Here is a 20,125-nt window from a genome sequence, read left to right on the forward strand (position 1 = left end):
CACACACACACACACACACACACACACACACATACACACCCACACACACCCACACACACCCACACAAACACATAGACACACACACAGCCCTTTGTAAAAACCAACAAAAACTTGCAAGTTAATTTCTGGTAATCATGGTGTCCTTATGATGAGTTGGAGACTTTGTGTTGAGTTGAAGCGAAAATACTTAAAACTTTCACACATGCATGAAGGAAGCTCAGGAGGGCAGAACAAACAAGGAGGAAAGAGAAAAAAAAAGCAACATTACTCAGAAATTGGATGTTCTTTTTTATTTCATTTCTATAATTTTTTTTAAAGGAACAGAAGGGAAGGATTAAATGAGTAATGGGAGAAGAAGGTGACCGAGAGGTTTATGAAGCTGGAGGAGGACCTCAGGATTTGATTAATGGGAGAGTAAATACAGGAGAAGAGAGGAAAATGTATGGAAAAAACAAAACGGACAATAGAGAAAGGGGACGTGAAGATGACAGAGAGCATGAACAAGTGAGCAGAAGGACACAATAAGCAACAGTTCGGCTTTCCTAACAACCATATTTCTAACATGTGTCTTGGTGCAGTTTGCTTGTTTTCTAGCACACCACCCTCCCACACACACGACATTGGAGGCAATAAGTGAAATCCTGTGAGTAGTTAATAGGGTGAGATGTAAAAACATATAACACCACACATTTTCATAGCATATCTGTGTGAGTCACTTTGTCAGTGTTATTGTTTTCATCTCTCACCTCTATTAAATCAAGCCAACATGCTTTCATTTTGCAAGCTCCGACATTTGTCAGCCCATAATCTACGATTCCCAGAAATACCGTGACTTGTCAGTGGAGGGTGTTGGTGAGGGAGGATTTGTCAGCTTATCTGCCTAATAACAATTATTTGAAAAAAATGCATATTTCCTTTGCCTTTGTCCACGTGTCTTCCCGTCCGTCATCCTCCGGTGATGTTATTTTATTTTATATCTTCCCCCCCCATTAGTGCCAGCGGTTGTCTCTCTCCATGATGCTTATAGAATATCTAAAGATTTGTCTTTTTTTTTTGCTTACAGATTACAGCTTCTCTCTAAACCTCCCAGGCACATGGTGTGACATTTTAAATCTTCTGTCATTTCCTTTCCCTAGGGTTCCCATCGAAGTCTTTTGTGTTTGTTGGTTTAGGGTGTTTGCGAGTTTTATCAAGTTAACTTTTAAACTTTTCCAGACAGTTTAAATGCCAGTTAGGAGATATAAGTCTAATTTTGAAGCTGAAATAAAATGTGAATATGATAAAATGAATATGCACTAGATGTTCATGGTGGCATTGAATTCTCACAGGGAGAACATCACATTACAACAGAACTCAATTATGATCATAAAACTAAATTTGAAAAACATTTATGTCTCTGGGTTAAGATCACATCAGGGTTTCCGCCAGTGTCACCATCGGGCCTAAGTTGACCCCCTTGCCAGGCCTTAGCATCAGGTAATTTGGGATGGTTCGGTTAGAAACCTAAATATAATGTTGGTTAAAATCCTTTGAATGAAGTGCAGCTGATGAGCATCCCATCCTAAGTAACAGCTACAATTGGAATGGTCACTACGTATGCTATGACAAATCCCGGTGGTGGGCCGCTACATCGGTTAAAAAAAATCATAAAGGTTTTGCTGGCAGTCTCTTTACTGACCCTCTGTGTGTGCCTGTCATTGGTAGTGTGCTGCCAGCATGCATGTTCCTGGTGCATCCCAAGCTGCCAGGACTAACAGCTTCTCTGGTAGAAATGCTGGACATATTTTCACGTAAAATTACTACTTTTCCCATTTCTTTCTATTCTAGGTATTGTTAATTTTAAATTCCCAATTCAGCTTTTAATTTTTATTTCTATCTGCACAGCTTGACCAAGTTATTTGTTGTGCAGGGAATGAACAAGGTAAGAGCATTGTTCATTCATCTCCCCAATGCATTGCGCGATGTGGCCAAAATACACCAGGTGCTCCAGTCATTTGACCCATCCACGGACTAGTGAGTGTAATTCATTCTAGTTATATTCTACCCGTCACAAAATAGTAGCAGAAAGCTAATTGTTAGTCATTCTGCTTAACCTCTACTCACCCCTCCTTCCCCCTCTATCTTTCTTTTCCCTGTGTTTGCAGATATCATTTCTCTGGGGAAAGCAGAAAGCACCAATTGGGTTTATGGGGCATCAGTGCAGTTTGATTTTGTTATAAAGGCATCCCAATAAAAACTGGGGATGGACACACAGGGCAAGGGGCCAGTCCCACTCTAAAAACAATAGTGAGTCAACGTAAATACTCAGGGAGCATATGGTCACTATACTGTTCCCCTTCAATAAAGCCAAGAGATGGAGGGATGGAGGGAGGAGAGGAAAGTAAATGAAAAAATGGGAGGAAAATAAGTGATGAGAAAAGAAAAAAGAAGGAAAATCACCTGGGCAAGTTAAAAGTGAGAGAGAGAGAGACAAAGAGAGAAACAAAAAAGAAACAAACAAAGAAAGTTAAAAAATAAGACGAGAAAGAAGTTCAGACATAAATTACACAGCTGAATATGGTGATGCAGCACTGACATGCAGCCAATGTTAATATTTCTGCTAATATACCGAGGTTAAGCTAATGTAAGTATTTTTGCTGGTAATACCAAACATGACTAAACATGATTATAGCTGCAAAATGTTATAATAAAATCATGCCAAAAGTGAGATTTTGCTAACATCTACTGGGCAAAGACAATATTAATACGACAGTTTTGGAATGTAATTTCTTTAATACCCTTCAAGCTCCAAATCAGTTCTTACCATACCAGTGTCTCAAACATGCTTTTCATGCGTGTTATGCCTGTTATACACAGTCTGCAATGTGTTTAATGTCTAAGCGCAAACGCCACGTACCAAATGTTCACCTTGGCTCCAACAACTGGACAATCATCGCTGTAACATTTCTGTAATGATCCCAAAACAAACAAATAATAAAAGAAATAATAATATGCATCGATTTGAAAAAACGATTTCATATTCTTTGAAGGGCTATGCGGAAATGCAAAGCAGGTCATTAAAAAATGCATTTTCTGTCTTGTACAGCAACATCTGTGGTACCTTTAAGCCAGGTACCATGGAAGCAAGCGTCATGCAAGCCATGCAACTTCTCCACATGGCTGCTGCTACACATTTATGAAATTAACTGACCTAAAATGCATAGAGGCAATATATTAAGAAACATCCCTTTGTGTGGAAGTAAGAGTAACTCTAACTCTAATTCAGGTAAAAACAAATAATCACACTTTAGAAAGCATCCAAAGCATAGCCAACATTATACTTTTCTACTCTTAGTAAAAGGAAAGAACAAAACAATCAAAACCAACTGGAGGGCGAAAACAGAGATAAAGAAAAATGTATTTGGAACTAGTTTGAAACCTACTGGGAATCTTTAAAAAAGAAGACATAAATGAAGCCCTAGAGATGTGTCAGTCGCAGAGAAGAGCCATTCTCTTGAATTTGAAAGGAACACAAAGCGAATATGAGGGCTCCTTCATCTCCCCGAGACATGGCTAATTCATCACGATGTAGGGGACATGTTACCATCAAGTCTTTCCGTGCCTTATTATCTTTACTTCAGCTCACTCTCCCTCTTACTCTGAAGTGGGCCAAAGTAAAATCATAATCAACTTGCTGCTCTGGACAGAATTATCCATGAATGTTCGAGTAATCATACAAATTCCAGACTCTGCATGTTTGGGGTCACACTCTCAGCATGGCTGTGTGTGTGCAAAGCATTCGTCTGCCTACATTAAGTGCTTGGCTTCAAACATTTACGCGTGTGTGTTATGTGATCAAATGATTCAGGCAGAAAGAGTCCCAATTTTTCCATTCCGTTCACTTAGTAATTTCAGTAGCACCGGTCATCTGTGGGTGGTCTTAAGGTTTAATCAAGCACTGAAGAGAAAACTGAAAATGAGGCACAGCTTGATGTACAGCAGCATCCTTCTTAATCCATCTCACATAAAATTAGAATGAAAAATATTTCAGAAGTACTTCTGAAAAAGGATGTTCAAACTGAGCCCAGTTCAATGCCACAGTTTAAAAATGGAAGGATGCCACCAGAAAGAAGGAAAAGAAGGGACTTCAGTCACTTTTCCCCATTTTAGCTGGTCTTCATTATATTTATTAATCCATTATGGTGCAAAGCATAGTCTTTCCTGAATATGAAAACAGAACTAGCAGGGGTTAGTTGTTAGTGTACTTTCCACTTCCATTTAGTGTTTAAATGTATCTCAATAAAAAAGACTTGACACTCGAAAGCTTAAACTTAGACTTGAAAGAAGTGAAAATTATTTATATATATACAAGTGCTGTTACCCATAATTAAGTATGAATTCTGAGGGGCCAGCATTACCTCAACGCTGCAATAATTTCACTGCAGGGGTTGAGCTTATCACAATGCTAATCTCTTTTTTTTTCCTTTAATCATGACGAAGAAGCCACTAATCTCCATCAACAATCATCAAAGTTAGTTTTTGCTCTGAGGTATTGTTAATACAAATATTCAAATTTCTGTCATTGCTCACTTTAAAGGTTTTATTGGGAAGGGACTATAGCTTCCTACAGCCTTAGCAGCTAACGCCCAAGTGTGTACAAGTAGGCCTAAGAAATGGATAAACAGCATTTCTATGCTTTTCTGACAGAGGTATGGTAAAAAAAAAAACTAAAACAACAGCGATAGTAAACAGGTAGATGAAAAAGGGGGACATGACAAATGTTAGGGCAAACATCAGACCGAGAACACATACAGCAGATTAGCAATAATGTTTACCTGTTCATCTCTGTTGTAATTAAAAGCACTCGCACCATACCCATGTTGAATGTTAAATGCTTGCATTATAAAATCAATTTTGTGACTAAAGGAAACATCTCAGTTGTATTTATCATTCCTACCTAACCACTGGGGATCTTTGTCCAATCAAACACAAAAATCAAAAAAGTCTCAACTGTCACATCCTTGTTTCGAGGCACAAAAGAAGGACTGACCTGATTTCACTTGTGCTTGTGTGCAGTACTGTACCAACAGTAATTGGTGTTTCAAAAGGAAACTCAAGATGACAGAGACACAAAGGTGGCAACTGCCGGCTTATGTGAAAAGCAAAAGACAGAGAAAATGTGGAGGTGTGGAAGTGAGGGTTTTAGACTCACTAAAGGTCATGAAGTTGCGAGCCTGTCTGACTATCAGGTCAGTTGCCCTCCTCTTTTCTGCGTCCTAGCTGTACTGTGTCTCACTACTATGTGACCTTTAGCTCTAAACCCTCCATTTACTCTTCTCTATCTGTCTTTTAACTTTATGCACCTGTCCTCCAAAGCAGACTGTGCCAATCTGCCTGCAGTGATAATTTTTTATGGTCAAAGTCAGGGCCAAGCATACAATGCACATACAGTATAAGGATATTAGAAATACAAGTGTAATTGGCCTTGTATGCTACCTCATTAGCCTCTGGAAGCCAACACTTGTATTAGTGCCTAATAACTGCGAGCTTAATGTGTTCCTAATTAGCCTTATAAGCCATTCACATTTGTTATTTGCTTCTGCTTAGGTGAGCATTCAGTCTCACTAGACTATTGGAAGAATAGCAGCTTCTTAGAAAGCTCCAAAAATATCACACGCATACCGGACTTTACTGTGCAAAGGAAACATTAACTACCTACATGGGTTACCTTAAAATAGGAATTTACCCCAGGTAAATATGCTGCCAACAACAATGAGCAGAGTGCAGTTAGTAGGCTTAGCTATACCTTACAAAGAGTAGGTCACAACATTGGTTATAAGGGGACAGCATGAGGACAGCTGTTATGAAAATAATTTTTAGGAAAGCATATAAAAACGAAATTGGCCTTTTTGATAAGTTACATAATTAATGATATTACTTTGTAGTTTGTATGTATCTATGTTTTACATATTGTCTGGTCTGCCTGTCTCATGTTGTGTCCCTTTAAAGCTTTTATTTCTGAAACATTTGACATAAATAAAATTCACTTACTTGCACATATGGTTTTATTCATTGTCTTTACATGCAAACTATTAGTGGCAAAAAACAAAGTGATATGGCTCAGTGACTCACAGACCTGAGTTTTCTTCCTCTTTCTGACTTTGAAGTATTACTAACTTGAGTTTGCAAAGGAAACACTTATTAATCATATAGTTAGCTTAAAATAGAATTTTACCTGAGGTAAACAGGCTGCCAAAAACGATGAGTGGTGTGCAATTTGTGGAAAGAAATTATGGCTGAGAAGCGTACAGTTATTTTCCATGAACAATAAACTGCAAAATTGAAGCTAAAGGAGGAGAATAGGAAGACTGCTGCTACATGAAGGCTTTCTCTTTTGTTAAGACTTTTGTTCATACATACTGTAAAAACTGAGAACTGAGAGAAGACATTGTACAACATGACATCCTGTGAACGTCTTACATAATGACCACCAGACACTTGCACTGACATTTTATCACAACCTTGGTTTGATGAAGCAGTTAGACCTGAATGGGCTAGTGCCCCGACTAAAGAGCTCATTTCAGAATGAGCTGGCAATAAAACCACTAGAGAAAAACTGCTGTCCAGAACCTTTCTTGCTTTATTGCCTGGAAAAAAAATGCATGCATTAAAGCTTCACTCCCTGCCCAACTACGCTGAATGCAGCCTTACAGGCTGTGGTAACAGTAATGTAACTTCTTCTAGCCCAGCAAGCTACAGCTGTCTTACCGCCAACTGCAAAGTGGTGTCAGTCTCACAAGGGAAATGGTGAGCTAGTTGCACTAATCATATCGTGCTCTGAGCTCTGCTGGTGAGACTAATTGGCTGGTCAATAATCTGAACAGCTGGAAAGGGGAGTGACCACCAGTTGCTCGGTTGAAACAAGGGGAGCAACAATCATCACAAATCAAGCTCCTCATTAAAGACATGATCTGCCATGCCATCAGCCATAGTTCAAAGAGTCTTCTCTTACTGTCCTTGTTTATTTCGGTGAAGACAATAGTTAGAATCATGATGAGGTTTTACTGTATTCCAGCTGGGCGTTTGTCAACTCTGAGAAAACTGTTTTTGACCACATTTTATGTATCATGCATCCAAAAGTTTAATTGTTTCCTGCAGCAAGAAGAGACTGTTGTTGACCATGTTTTAAAATATATCAGGTCAAAGACACCTGAGAATATCCTTCCATTAGTAAAAATGGAAAGAATATGGAACAGATGACTTCATGAATTCCCTGAGCCCAAAGATTGAAAATGATTATATTCATAATGTTTATTGCTTGTGTTTGATTTACTGTCTATCAATACATAATGCTTCCCTCCTTTCATCACCTACTGTCCCCTGTTCCTCTGCTGCAGTGATAAGTGAAGTGATGGTGGGCTTGTTGGAGGTGTTGAAAAAACAACTTTGCCTCCTAATTTGATCACGTGCCTGAGTTCGATGCAGCAGAGTTTATGCAGTGATAGCTAAGTTGCTGCATCACTGTATCAGACTCAGTCTGAAATAACTGACATTTAGATGCTACATCGCTTAAAGCTCTAGCTGTGTCAGGGTCTGACTGAAGCAGCAAAGAGAAACTTATATGGTTTAAAATTTTATCACAATGGCATTTGGTTTCAATTATATGACGGCCATCGTTTTCACACCTGAATGCCATCAATATTAGTATTCATTGCTTACTAACCAGCAACTCCATCACTGCGTGCGCATTGCACTGACAACCTATGAGCTCACGTTTCTTACTCTGGAAAAATTCAGAACCTGGCTCCATCCATGCTTTATTTCTATCTTTAGGCACTACAGTGCATACAAGGTCTGTTTTGAGTGGTGATCGCATTGAACACATTCATTAAAGACTTGGCTTTTACATAATCAGTTAGAATATATTTTAATATTTACCACTAAACCACATTAATGTAAGTTTTAATATCATGATAGTAATTTTTTCCAGTCACAGAATTAAAAAAAAATGTTTTAATTAGACTATGGAAAGTGATGGCCTCAGTATTGCATGTAAAGAAACAGCTGATGCATCACCTTTGCCCTGTTTTTCGCCAGGAAAAAAGGGAGTCTTAGTGTTCATCAAATCTAACATGCCCCCTGATTTCATTAAAATTAAACAAAATCACAATCATAAAAACATAAGCATAAACATACAGTATACAGATTACTTATGGACATTGCTTCTCATGTAGAGGTAAATGCCAATAAAAATGATAATAAATCTCAGGAATGCCTTTAAAATGCCTTGCAAAAAATTCTCTTAAAAAAAGTCCTAATGTCGTATCCTACATGTTTACAACCACTCCAATGATGTGCCTTTCTAAAAGAGTTAAACAAGTAAAGACAAAAAAGGGGTTGAGAAAAAGAGTAGGAGTGAAAGTGAGAAATTGAGAAGGAAAGAGAAAGAGACCAGGTCTGACACTAAATGGCATTTAGCATTTATCCTGACTACAGCTATATGCTAAACTGCTTCAGTTCATCACGTTATATTACCGTATCGCTACGCGCACGCACGCATGTGTGTGTGTGTGTGTAGTGTGTGTTTAATAACTTATTTTGGGGTCATAAATAACCTGTCAGTTAGACAGGCAAGCTTAGACAGAATTGTAATTCCTAATAAATCTCAATGCAACCAGGCAGAGGAGGAAGAGTACTTTTCTAACTTCTTCTCTCAGGACTTTCACTTTCAGATGAATTTTTCTACCTTAATAACCAACGAAGCCTAGAGGTTAGAGCCCCCCTCCTTCACCCCACCACCTCACCACACCTTCCTCCTGCTGCATCTGTAATATTGCTCTCCCTGGTGTGACTGTGTTTGACTGAGTGAATGAGAAGCAGGAGAAGAGCTAGAAAGACCATGGTGATTACTTGACATTCCCTGGACAAATAAATACTTTCAAAAGGCTATGTTAACATAATTCAATAATTCATATCCAGTTCGATTGTTTGTAGGTGTAGCTTTACCTAACAAGAACTCACTCTGACCACAAGAGCACTGTCCTCAGGTCAAAACTCCAGGAAGAAGAAATCTGCCTCCCTCACTCCCCCTTCTCATCTGTACTTACCCTCTCATGACAAGTGTTTTCAATAAGGCAGTCTTATGACAGCTTCTCTACCATGCAGGCACACACAGACACACGCACACACACATTTAGTCTTTAGCCCTGTGCAGAGTGTTAACAGGCTTTCTGCCAGTGAAGCAGAAAGACTAAGAGTTTAATAAGAGAGAATCATCAGATATCTGTGACAGGCAACATGTACACACACACGCACGCACACGTACACACACACACACACAGTCTCAAAAGCACACACATTAGGAAAAGCTCCACTATATCTAACAACCCAGTGCACAGTCAAGACTGCGTATATATAAGTGCATATGTGTTAACGTGTATATTTGTGTGTTTGTATGCATTCCTGTGTGTATGTATGTGAGTGTGTGTGTGGCCCGTGAACCGTCATGGTGACACAGGTCTGTCTGGGAGGATAAGAGTGTGACGTCTTATCAGCCAGAAGCCAGACAGACACACAAACACACACACAAACACACACACACACACACACACACACACACACTAGGACGGCATGCCACCTCATATCAGCTATACAGCAATGCCTGTCACTGTTGGGGTGGGTGGGAGGGGGAACAGCAGGAGGGAGCAAAGGGAGGAACGGAGTAGAGGCATTGGGGGACAAGTGGGAAAAGTTCAGGGATAAAGAAAGAAAATGAAGAAATGGGATGAGAAGAAAAGTGACAGAGAAGAGAAAGATGGGGGAAGGGAGGGGTGTTACTGTTATGACAACATTTCCCTCTGGAGATAAGGAATGATGAAGACAGGCAGGGATGAATGATCAGAGAAGAGGTATGTTAGCCATTAGCAGTTAGACAGACTGTCCAGTAACCAAAAGGTCTTACTATCTATCTCAGCATTAGTTTGCCTGACACGACCATCAGACAACACTGAAGTCTTAGCATGCTCGAGTTCAGCAGTCAAACAGAAGTCAATCAGCGAGTCAGTGACTAACTGAAAGATTATTGCTACATTCACGTAGAGATAGGAAAGACTCCCATGTTGCAACTTGCAAGGTTAACATCGTCGTCAAGAAAGTAGAGTTGGTTAAGTGAGGGTTCAAAATGCTGCATTGAAAACATAGCACAAAATTAAATATGGTTTTCGAAAGGTCGAATGACTGGCTTACATGAGGCATCCTTCCATATTATTTTTGCGTCAAGTTAAATGTATCTCAGAAAATACAAACTCAATGTTGAGGTTTTGATTGGTTGGTAACTGTAACTATAGACATCATTTAAACAGCTGGCCCCTGCAGTTATTAGACAGTAATGTAATCGAGCATGGGTTTGTCTCACTCGGCATACTTAATAATGAAATAATGAACAGGGTATAGAGGCGTAGTATGATGCAACAGCATTAACCACGCCCTTGGTATATACATATTTAACTAATTATATCAATATTATAAATGTACAACAAATATTCGACTAACGGCTTGAACTAACAACTGCTAGACGATCAGGAAAATCTTTAGTCAGGGGCAGCCCTAGTTAACTAGAATGACTAGGCAAATGTATGTGACATTGAGGTTTAGGCCTAATGCCTGAATATTTATTGAGTAAGAGACTGAAATTCTGATTGAGTAAATGACTGATTTAATAGTTACCAAGCCAAAGCAAAAGATAACATACATACATGCATTTCAGAGGGAGAAAGTTCCTATACCTCTGATTAACGGCACTGAGAAATTAATGGTCTTAACAACAAGGTAATACCCTACACTCCTCTACGATTTAACAGGGCTGGTCCAGAAATTAGCCTGAGAAATCTTAGGAAAATGGAAAAAGCGTTAGGAGGGAGGGACAAGGAGTGGGAAGAAGAGAGCAAAGAGGACAAGGGGAGGACCCGATAGAGGGGAAAAGTAGAGAACAGAGTGAAAGGAAAGAGAGAAATCACTTCATGACACTACATAATTATAGAAATGTCAAAGAGGTGTGCAGAGAAGGTGGTTGAAGGAAAAAAAATAGAGGGGAGGTGACACAGGAGGGACAAGGGGTGGATAAGGGGACTGAGGGCGGTAGATAGAGATCCTCTGGCCACTCAGAAAATTAGTTACAGAAGTGTTGGGAAGGGGAGGAAAAAAAGGAGGAGGAGAGGGAGGAATAGCAGAGGAGGAAAATGACTTGGGAACACAGGCCATCAGTCATTGGGAAAGCAGGCCTGACACTACTGCATCAATAATTCAGATGACTACGGCTAATGAGCGAGATCCAAACAAATCACCCCTGAATTCACTGGGAGAACATTGAAACATTTCACTGAGCAAAATATGGCACCATTATGGCTGCTTTTTAGCTGCAGTTTGGGCTATATTGGCAACACACAAGGGAAAGAGGTTGGATAGAGTATTCATTTCTCCTGAATCCTTGAAACATTCACATTTATTTTCATGAGAAAGAAGGGACCGAGAGAATCAACCAAAACTGGGCCCTGAATAAAAGAGGAAAACCATAGGAAAAGATCAATTTGACAAAAGACAGAAATGGGAAGAAATTAACAAAGACTGTGATAAAGTAGGTGGAATAGAAAAAAAAGAGGAAACTAAACAATGAAAGGAGAGTCTGTCGTCTCAGTGAGAGCACTAACAATGGAAATGGCTGGTGTAGCAGACAAAAACAAATGTAAAGACAAACCTAGATAGTGCTATTTGGCAGCAATCAAGCCCAGTGTGGTGTCTGGCATTGGACAGATGACTGTAACTAACACACACTTACACATGCAGGTGCACAGGCAGTAAACAACTTTGTTCATCCTCACTCCACACACTGACACCAGCACCTACACAGCATGGGGCAATATTGGAACTACAATCCGCTTTCCTTACACATCATGAATACAAAGTTTAGAGCTGACTTTACATGGAGGCTGTGCAGAATATTTTAGTAAACTCCAGTAAACTCCATGAACTCCATTTGTCAATAAACCGTTTGGTGATCATGCAGTTGTTAAAACTAAATGTTTAGTTTGATAGTTTGCATAATAGTCACACCTATGTTAGCTCAAGTCCTACAGTATTCATCCAAACACAAACATGTCACAGCCCTCAAGCTCATATGAATTATTTATGAATGTTAAAACTCAAATGTTAGTACATGCTAAAACAGCTCCCAAGTCAGTGGAAAGCTCGGAGCAGTTGAAAGGACTCTTAAGTCTCTAGGGCTGATTCATAAATATTTTTTATGACTACTGAAAATAGTGGCCTCATTATTAATGATGGGCATCCCTGTGTCCGTGCAATGATTCAATATAGGAACCAGGAACCTTTGTTGCATTGTCCTCTAGGGATGTCACAATACCAGAAATTTAGTAGTTGATACCAATGCCAGTGAAATTCCACGATTCTCGATACCTATTTCGATACCCCAGTAAAAAAACAAAAACAAAGAAACAAACAATAAATTCCATGCACTCTCTTTCACTCCTTAATTGAAAAATATGAATTAAAAAACAAGGAGCAGTGGAATGTAGCCTTCAAGAATTTAAAATATAATAAAAAAATTTAATAAATTTTTAATTTTATTTAAAATTAAAAAACTTTCGACACTGCAAAAAACAACAGTGGCATGTAGCCTTCAAGTATTTAAAGTAAACAATACTTTGCTAAAATATAAGCGGTAAACTTTTTATTGCACAGCATTTCAACTGTGGTTTGGAAAGTGCGAAGGTACTGTTTACAAACGGGCTTTTGCAGATCTAAAATCAATCCCTCATCATCTGCCTCGAAAGCAAAATATTTCAATACGCGACTCTTCTGGCTTTTTCTTTTGTCGAGAGCCGAGGTGCTGCAGCTGGACCAAGTTGTGTGCCTGAACTTGTCGCCATCTTCCAGTTGTTATTGCAGATTGACTGCGACATTCTGAGAAATTATGCTCACGTGTGTTCTGAGTCATTCAAATGTTGCCAGTGATGCAATTAGTGTTAATGTTCTTTTAGACACGTTTTTGGTAGATTACTGTCACTTTTGAGGTAAGACACTTTTGTACTATGAGATAAGTTGCCCATACAGTTAATGACATCCTGCTTGTGCGCAATGAGAGCTGATGCGCAACTGGCGTGGCACGCACCTTATTCAACTGCCTCCCTGAACACGATGTCGATCTTATGTGCAAGTGATCTCATGTTACTTCCTAAGAGGGTGATTATCAGTCTGGTCATGTGTTGGTACTTTTTGGTACCTTCGATACCACGAAAAAACGGGTACCATTCCGTTTTGTGTCACGTGGCATCGACTTGGTACTGAAGTATCGGTTCTGGTGACAACCCTATTGTCCTCCCACTTGTTCTCTCTATGTTTCCTGACAAGGGAAGACAAAGCAGAGAGAGCTGACAAATTCAAGTATACACACCACACATAAGTATTGAAATTTCCATGCTGGATAACACTCAGTATGATCACTAGCAACAACATATCTACATCACAGTCTGAATGCAAAGCAACAGATTTTCCCTGTAAGAACAGAGATGGTCTGGAGAAAATGATGCTAGTTATTTTACATAAGTATACATTTAAAGCCAGCCTGCTCTCACCAAATGCGTATGAATAACATGTCATTTTCCTAATGTCATTTAGCACATTATCTGTATTCATTTATGCATACTGATAAATTTTTTTGGCTGTCATTTGATGCTATGTCATGTCTCTACTAACTCCCGACTCTCCTCCTATCCCTTACCCTTAAATCACGAGCTTAAAGTTTAAAATGTATTGCCATGACATGCGAATTGTCCCCCAAGTGGCATGCTATTTAAACACAATCCCATGACATCACATTGTTAAAACAAGTCAAAAGCTTGATATATATTAAAAGGAGCTAATTAATGGGTATGGCTATGTTTTCTCATAGTACCTGCCTGCACTCAAAAATCCATGGGCAGAAAGACACAGTGCAGATTGTGCAAACAGTGCGCTATGGTTTATTTTTTCGATGAACGGGTCACCTACAAAAACCAAGAGTCAATAGTGCTTACATAGTGTTTAGCTTCATAAGCCCAAGTTTAAACTCAGCAAGTGGCTTGGGTTATGCCCTGAAGGACCCACCCGGTAGTTTATTGCGCCTCAGTGTGCAGAGGTAGCAGTCTCTTATTATTCCGATCCACTTATTAGACTGGTCCCTGGGTGTGGTAGCAAGCCCCGCTACTTTGCAATCTCTATCTCTCTGTAGATATATAACTCTCTAGATATATAATTCTCCTTGCCTCAGACTCGCTGCCCTGGACTTTTTTCTCTCTTTACCTCCCCTGACTCCATATGCCTAGGTATAGGAAGTGCTTACATTGGTTCTTTCTTTGTGCTGTAGTCAGCCTTAAGACAGAAACACAACACAAGCTAGATATAATATCCAGCAGAGCTGGGGTGATGAACGAGGGAGTATTGAAGGGATATAAATATTATTTCTCTCTCCATGACTATTTCTTTCATTCCCTGAGGGGCATATAGAAGGATTTAAAAAGGCAGGGGTCCAGCACTGCTGCCCTAACTTCGTATTTTATTTCTTTTAATTTATTTCTTTCTTTCTTACCATCTGTCACAATTTTGATACTTAACTTTCTCCCTTTCAGACTCCATTTTTATCTTTATATTCCAGGAAAATAAGGAAAAAGGGAAGTTTCCTGTGCTTTCTTTCACATTAAACTTCTTAGGGCATAAATAACAGAGGCCAAAAACTGTCACTATCAGTGCTCTGAGGTCTGGCTCTGACAGTAATACCATTTTCCATCAGCATGATACAGCACACTTTTGCTGCAGACTGTTGTACTGTACCATGCTGATCTGAAATTCCATTGCAAACTCATGAAGCAAGATTCCCAAGGCAACACATTCTGCCCTTACGAAGCCAGTGTGTGACAGTGACCACCCTAAACTGAATTCTGTCAGTTAACTGATTTGCTGAAGATGTGATTTCATGCAGGCAATGAGGGGAGGTATTTAAAAGACTAGCATGCCGCTATGAAGTAGAATGGCTATGGAGAGTTTTGTTTCTCGCCTTCTTTCCTGCTCTTGACAGACAGAGGCACCAATGCATTTAATCCACAGTTGTAGTGAAACCATTCATTCCTTGCACCGGTAACACAAACTCAACACTTTCTACTGCTTTTTCATGTAGAGGACTTGTAGTTGTGCCTCCTTACTTTGTTAGATTTCATTACCTTCCCAGCAGTGTTTTGGTCCCATTTGATTTTGGTTGAAAAACAAAGAAATTGTGAATCAACATTACAGAGTCAATTGAAATTACACAACTAAAAATGGTTTTATAAATACAACTGTAACCTCTGAATTACTGGAAGGCTTCTGCCATGAAGCAAATGTAGACAACATTAAATTAGCCACCAAGACCAATGTCCTTGCTTGATAGGAATTGGTCTTACACTCTGCTTGCTTAAAGTGTGACAAATAAGAGTAAATACAAACACAGTTACGGCAGGAAAACATTGCCTGCGTTGCATGAGCTTGGCGGCTGACAATGCTGAAGTGCTGCGGGGAAGTATGTATGTGTGTTCACACCGGCTGCATCTCTGCTGCGATGCTGCTACAGCCAGCTCTAGCAGCAAAAAACATGATTGCGGCATCCCTAGTGGATAGTGTCAGTTTCATGTAATGTTGCTGGTATGGTGTCAATATGACATCAACAGGTCTTTTCTCTATTTCTGCATGGAGACACGCACATCACACGTGAATAATAGGCGAGAGGCTGAATCTCTAGATCACTCTACGCAGCCATGATGCTCTAACCCATTCACATGGGCACCAAAATTCTGCAGCCACCACACACACGACATGCATCCAGTGTGTTCCTGGCCTTAGGTTCCTATATGTTAGATGAGCAGCAAAACTATAAAAGTGGCCAACAAAAATGAATCCAAACAGCAGCAATTCCTACTTGACATTAAAACAAAATGACACCAATGTTTTTAAATCTCTTCTGCTCTTTCTCAACCCTTCCCCTTTAGGTAGACTGGACTGCAAATGCATTAATTGTGCCAATGAAAAAAAGACATGATCTAGCTTACCATGTAGCTGTTATTCTAACCATATATGGTTAGACCATTATAATAATTACGTAGTTATCATATTGTTAAACCAGTAATTTAATTATTATAATGATTGACTAACTGGTGAAACCGGGAGAGGAAATGTGACACATAAACACATAAATATACAGTGCTTTGAAAACTAACTTAGGATTTAAATACTGATATAACTGATGTTAAAGGACGGCCTTTATTATAACTTTTAGCCCATGTTACCCAGCCCTACAGCTCAGAGAGGTAAAGCATATGGTGGCCAGGGCAAGATGAAGGGCACTGAGGTAGAGCCAAAGTTGGTGAGATGAATACAAAGTGCAGCTTCACCATTTTGTCCATTTTCAGCTAAATAAGATCTTCCTGTGCCTCCTCCACCTTCTCTGCCATGGCCCAAGGCAGTCAACGGGGAAAGTACATTTCTCACATTATAACCCCTCAATATCTCTCCTGTGGCTCATTGAAAGTATGTCTGTGTGTGTTTGCGTGTGTGTGTGTCTATGTGTGCTTGTGTAAGCATGTGTACCCAGTTCCTGTCTGCTACAAGGTGCAGAGTCAAACTCAGATATTTCAGACTGGATGGACCAAAGTTAACAAAATTTAAGTTTTAAAGACAGCTGTCTCAATGTCAGAGACTCAAACTAATAATAGCTGGATAAATTTCAGTTGGGTAAGTGATTGAGAAATGCTTTTTCTGTGACTCATTAGATAATGTAGAGGTGTCCTTGAGACGGGCATTGCCTAACAGCAGACTGTGGCTATAATGGGCAGTTCCCTAGTGTACTTTTGTGAATGTGAAGGGAGGCATTGCTGAAAATAAGCACTGATGTTAGCAGACTGTCCCTGGGTTAAAAGTGAAGAAAGAAACTGAAGTTTTAAACTTCTAATGGCAAGTGTTAGAGACAGTGCTATTTGGTTTCAGTCATCCACAGACACAATTTTTACCACAAAGCGTTGACAGAGACATACCATTTAAGCAGGATGTTGGTCAATATGTGGAACAGATTTTGCATCAAGAAAATGTAAATAGATGTATGTAATTATACTGGCCATTCACTGTGCTACTGTACTACTGTCTTCACTTTGTGTTTCATTTTGCAAGACATAACGATATGCTTTATTTTTAGAAATTTTTCTAATTCTAATAAATAATCTATATCTATCTATCTAATAAATAATTCTAATTCAAATGAATTTTGTCTATACTATAACTCCCCGATGCATGTAATAAGAAAATAAACATGACTAAAGATGTTGCTGTTTTATCTGAGAAAGTCTCCTAAATGTCAAAATTACAAGTAAGATTATAACATATTAATTACACATACATCACGCAAGCCATCAAAATCAGTGATAGAATAAATGCAGTGTTTACATTTAACTGCAGGGCAAATATGTCAGTCTCAATTATATTCATCAGTTTGCCCACTCATTCAAATGCTTTTCCATCAATGGTTAATCTGTCCATTTATGCATCAGGTTATTCGTCCACTCAGTCAGCTCTTTGTTCATTAATTTGTTGGCATATTCAATACTTTATTCATTCAAATATTTGTTCACCTGTCATGTACTCCTTCATTTATTCATTCCACAATTTGTCCACTCAATCAAATTTCTATTTATATGCAAAAGCGGCTGAGAAGAAAGGTGTTGATGAGGTGTTGAACTGTAAAGTTACAACAGCACTCTGACTTGGTTCAAAGCCCTTGGTCCATAACAAGATATTAAAACAAACTAAGGCTGCCCACTAAATGTCGACCATCCCCAGATTAGAACCTCATGTTAACAGGTGAAGCAACTGACTTTTTCATTTGCTGCGGCAGTGTATGATAACAGCATGGTTGGCTAGAAAGATTTTGTAGTGTTATCTCAAAATTATCTAACTGGAAACCTGAGCAGAGCAATGTGATGCTTCTGTCTTCACTGTGTTTCTCTTCACACTCTTGTCTGCACAGCTACAATACTGAATCCAGGAACCATTTCCAGTGCTACCATCCAATGTGGTTGCCATTTCAGCTAAAAGTGCTGTCACAAACCATGCAGGAGAGGTGCCACACAGAGCATTAGGACCTATCATTAGCAGGTGCATTACCAAACTATGATGAGGACACACTTTTTATTTCTTTTTAAATAAATGTGTGAAATCTGATGTTTGTACATCACAGAAGATGTTCGTTTTAGATGCCAAAATGGCACCAAAATGTGGGTCTCACAGGTAAAAAAAAGTACCTTCATGTACCTTCAAAAGTACTTTCATGTTAAAACATATAGTATAGTATAGTATAGTATAGCATATGAAGTAATGTCTATGATTTAAAATAAAGAAAATTATGTATAACAAATATCTATAACAAAGAGCAGGAATCACGAGCACATACCCTAATAAAATTAAGATGCTGTTTCATGTCATCAAATAAACATACATGATAAAGCACTACATGAATGAAAGATAGTGGCGTTTACTTCAATTGTTTTAAAAAGATCAGAGCATGCATGGACATATCAATAAATCTGATTAATAATCACAAAGATTACCACTGTTCAACCATCACAACTTCTCTATGTAACAGATTCCATTCTCTTTTGGGCCTCCCATACAAAATAGCACCCGCTCTTCTTGCTGTCACACCAAGAAGCAAACCTATCACCAATACATACTGATTATGAGTGACAATACGGGTGCATATTGCTAACATCATAAGCCACTACGTTCGATTCATTACAAAGCAGGTGAAGAGACACAGCCCTTACAGCCCAGCGACCAATGTCTTATCGAGCAAGCAAGCCATAATAGCTTCCTCCTCAGCTGAAACAGACCTACTTTCACCTCAATAAAATGACCGCAAAACAGCCTCTCACACTAAACAAGCAGTAGTGAAATGCAGCTGTTCCGGAGCTGTGCAGCAACCTGAAATAAGGGTAGCAGGCAGCTAGCCATTACTGTGGTTGTTGTGTGATTATCGCAAGGATCATCTAATATCACTATTAAGCTACCGAGAAGTAAAACACAGCACTTCCTGTATTTATGATTTTCAAAATAAATTCATTGTTGGCGATAATGCAGTAATGTTTTGAAGTAGTGAAGCTAATCTCAATCTCTCTCAAAGAATAAACAATGTAAACACGTAGGGATATGTTAGTGGTGCTCCCCCACACAGCAGCGTTTATAAAAAATATAGCCTACTATATCTACAATACAGTAGCTAGGCTACATTAACTGGTTAGCTTGCTATCCTGACCACCGTGTACGTATATTTGATGCAGAAAGCGAGCAGAGCTTAGTCACACACCACAAAATGTTAAAAAGACAACATCTAAGCAGTGTCTTTTTCATTTACATAATATGAGTAGCAATTATTTTCCCCAGAGACTAGATGACCAGACATTAGCCGCGACTAACTTCCTGTCTATTCTGGCTAACCCTCACGAGTTTAACGCACAGCAGCAGATTCAACCTGTACACCCCTTTCATTATACAACACAACAATATTCGCCGAAAAATTAATTCAGACGGTTGAATCATTACCTCCTTCTTCTTCTGTCCTCCCCCGGGCGGCAGACATATCAGCAGCAGGAAAAAAATCGACAGGACCGACAGGTTAGCGGAGGTTTTCGTCCAAAAAGACGCCATGACGGAAGGATGCTCTGACTGAGAGACACGTCTCCGCGCGCGGATTGGATTTTGTCTCGACCAATCAGAGTAAAGAGGATTGAAGCGCCGACGCCTCTGGGTTTTGTAGTTTTTGAGCCTGCCAGAAATTGACAGAAATGTTATACTAACCATAGAGTGTACATAGATTGTACATGATAGTAACACATTAGTAACAACTAGTAACACATTAGACAAGTGGTAGACTAATGGAAACTGCTAACGCCACAGTAATTAAAGCCTGATATTTACAAATGTGTAATGTTATCACACTGCGTACATTGTAGTATGTAGGACTAGATAATACTTTGTCACTTAACATCCTGACCTAAACAGTGTATTGACAACAGGGCTGTTG

General features: G+C 39.2%; 1 protein-coding gene across 3 annotated transcripts in view; it reads right to left on the minus strand.

Annotated features, from left to right (window-relative positions):
• tusc3 (dolichyl-diphosphooligosaccharide--protein glycosyltransferase subunit TUSC3) overlaps positions 1-19,902 on the minus strand; it is a 68,902-nt gene extending 49,000 nt beyond the window's left edge. For 2 of the 3 annotated variants that reach the window (XM_023412746.2, XM_087175735.1), the window contains exon 1: positions 19,645-19,902. In XM_023412746.2, coding sequence (XP_023268514.2) covers positions 19,645-19,902 — 258 coding nt within the window. Of the gene's footprint in view, positions 1-9,086; positions 9,177-19,644 lie in introns of those variants that run through there. The other variant, XM_087175736.1, reaches the window with a different exon arrangement.
• Between the last annotated feature and the right edge of the window lie 223 nt (positions 19,903-20,125).

The sequence above is a fragment of the Seriola lalandi genome, unplaced genomic scaffold (genome assembly GCF_002814215.2).
Source record: "Seriola lalandi dorsalis isolate HSWRI2012SDOR001 ecotype SW California unplaced genomic scaffold, Sedor1 jcf7180002054486, whole genome shotgun sequence".
In the NCBI taxonomy this organism is placed as follows: domain Eukaryota; kingdom Metazoa; phylum Chordata; class Actinopteri; order Carangiformes; family Carangidae; genus Seriola; species Seriola lalandi.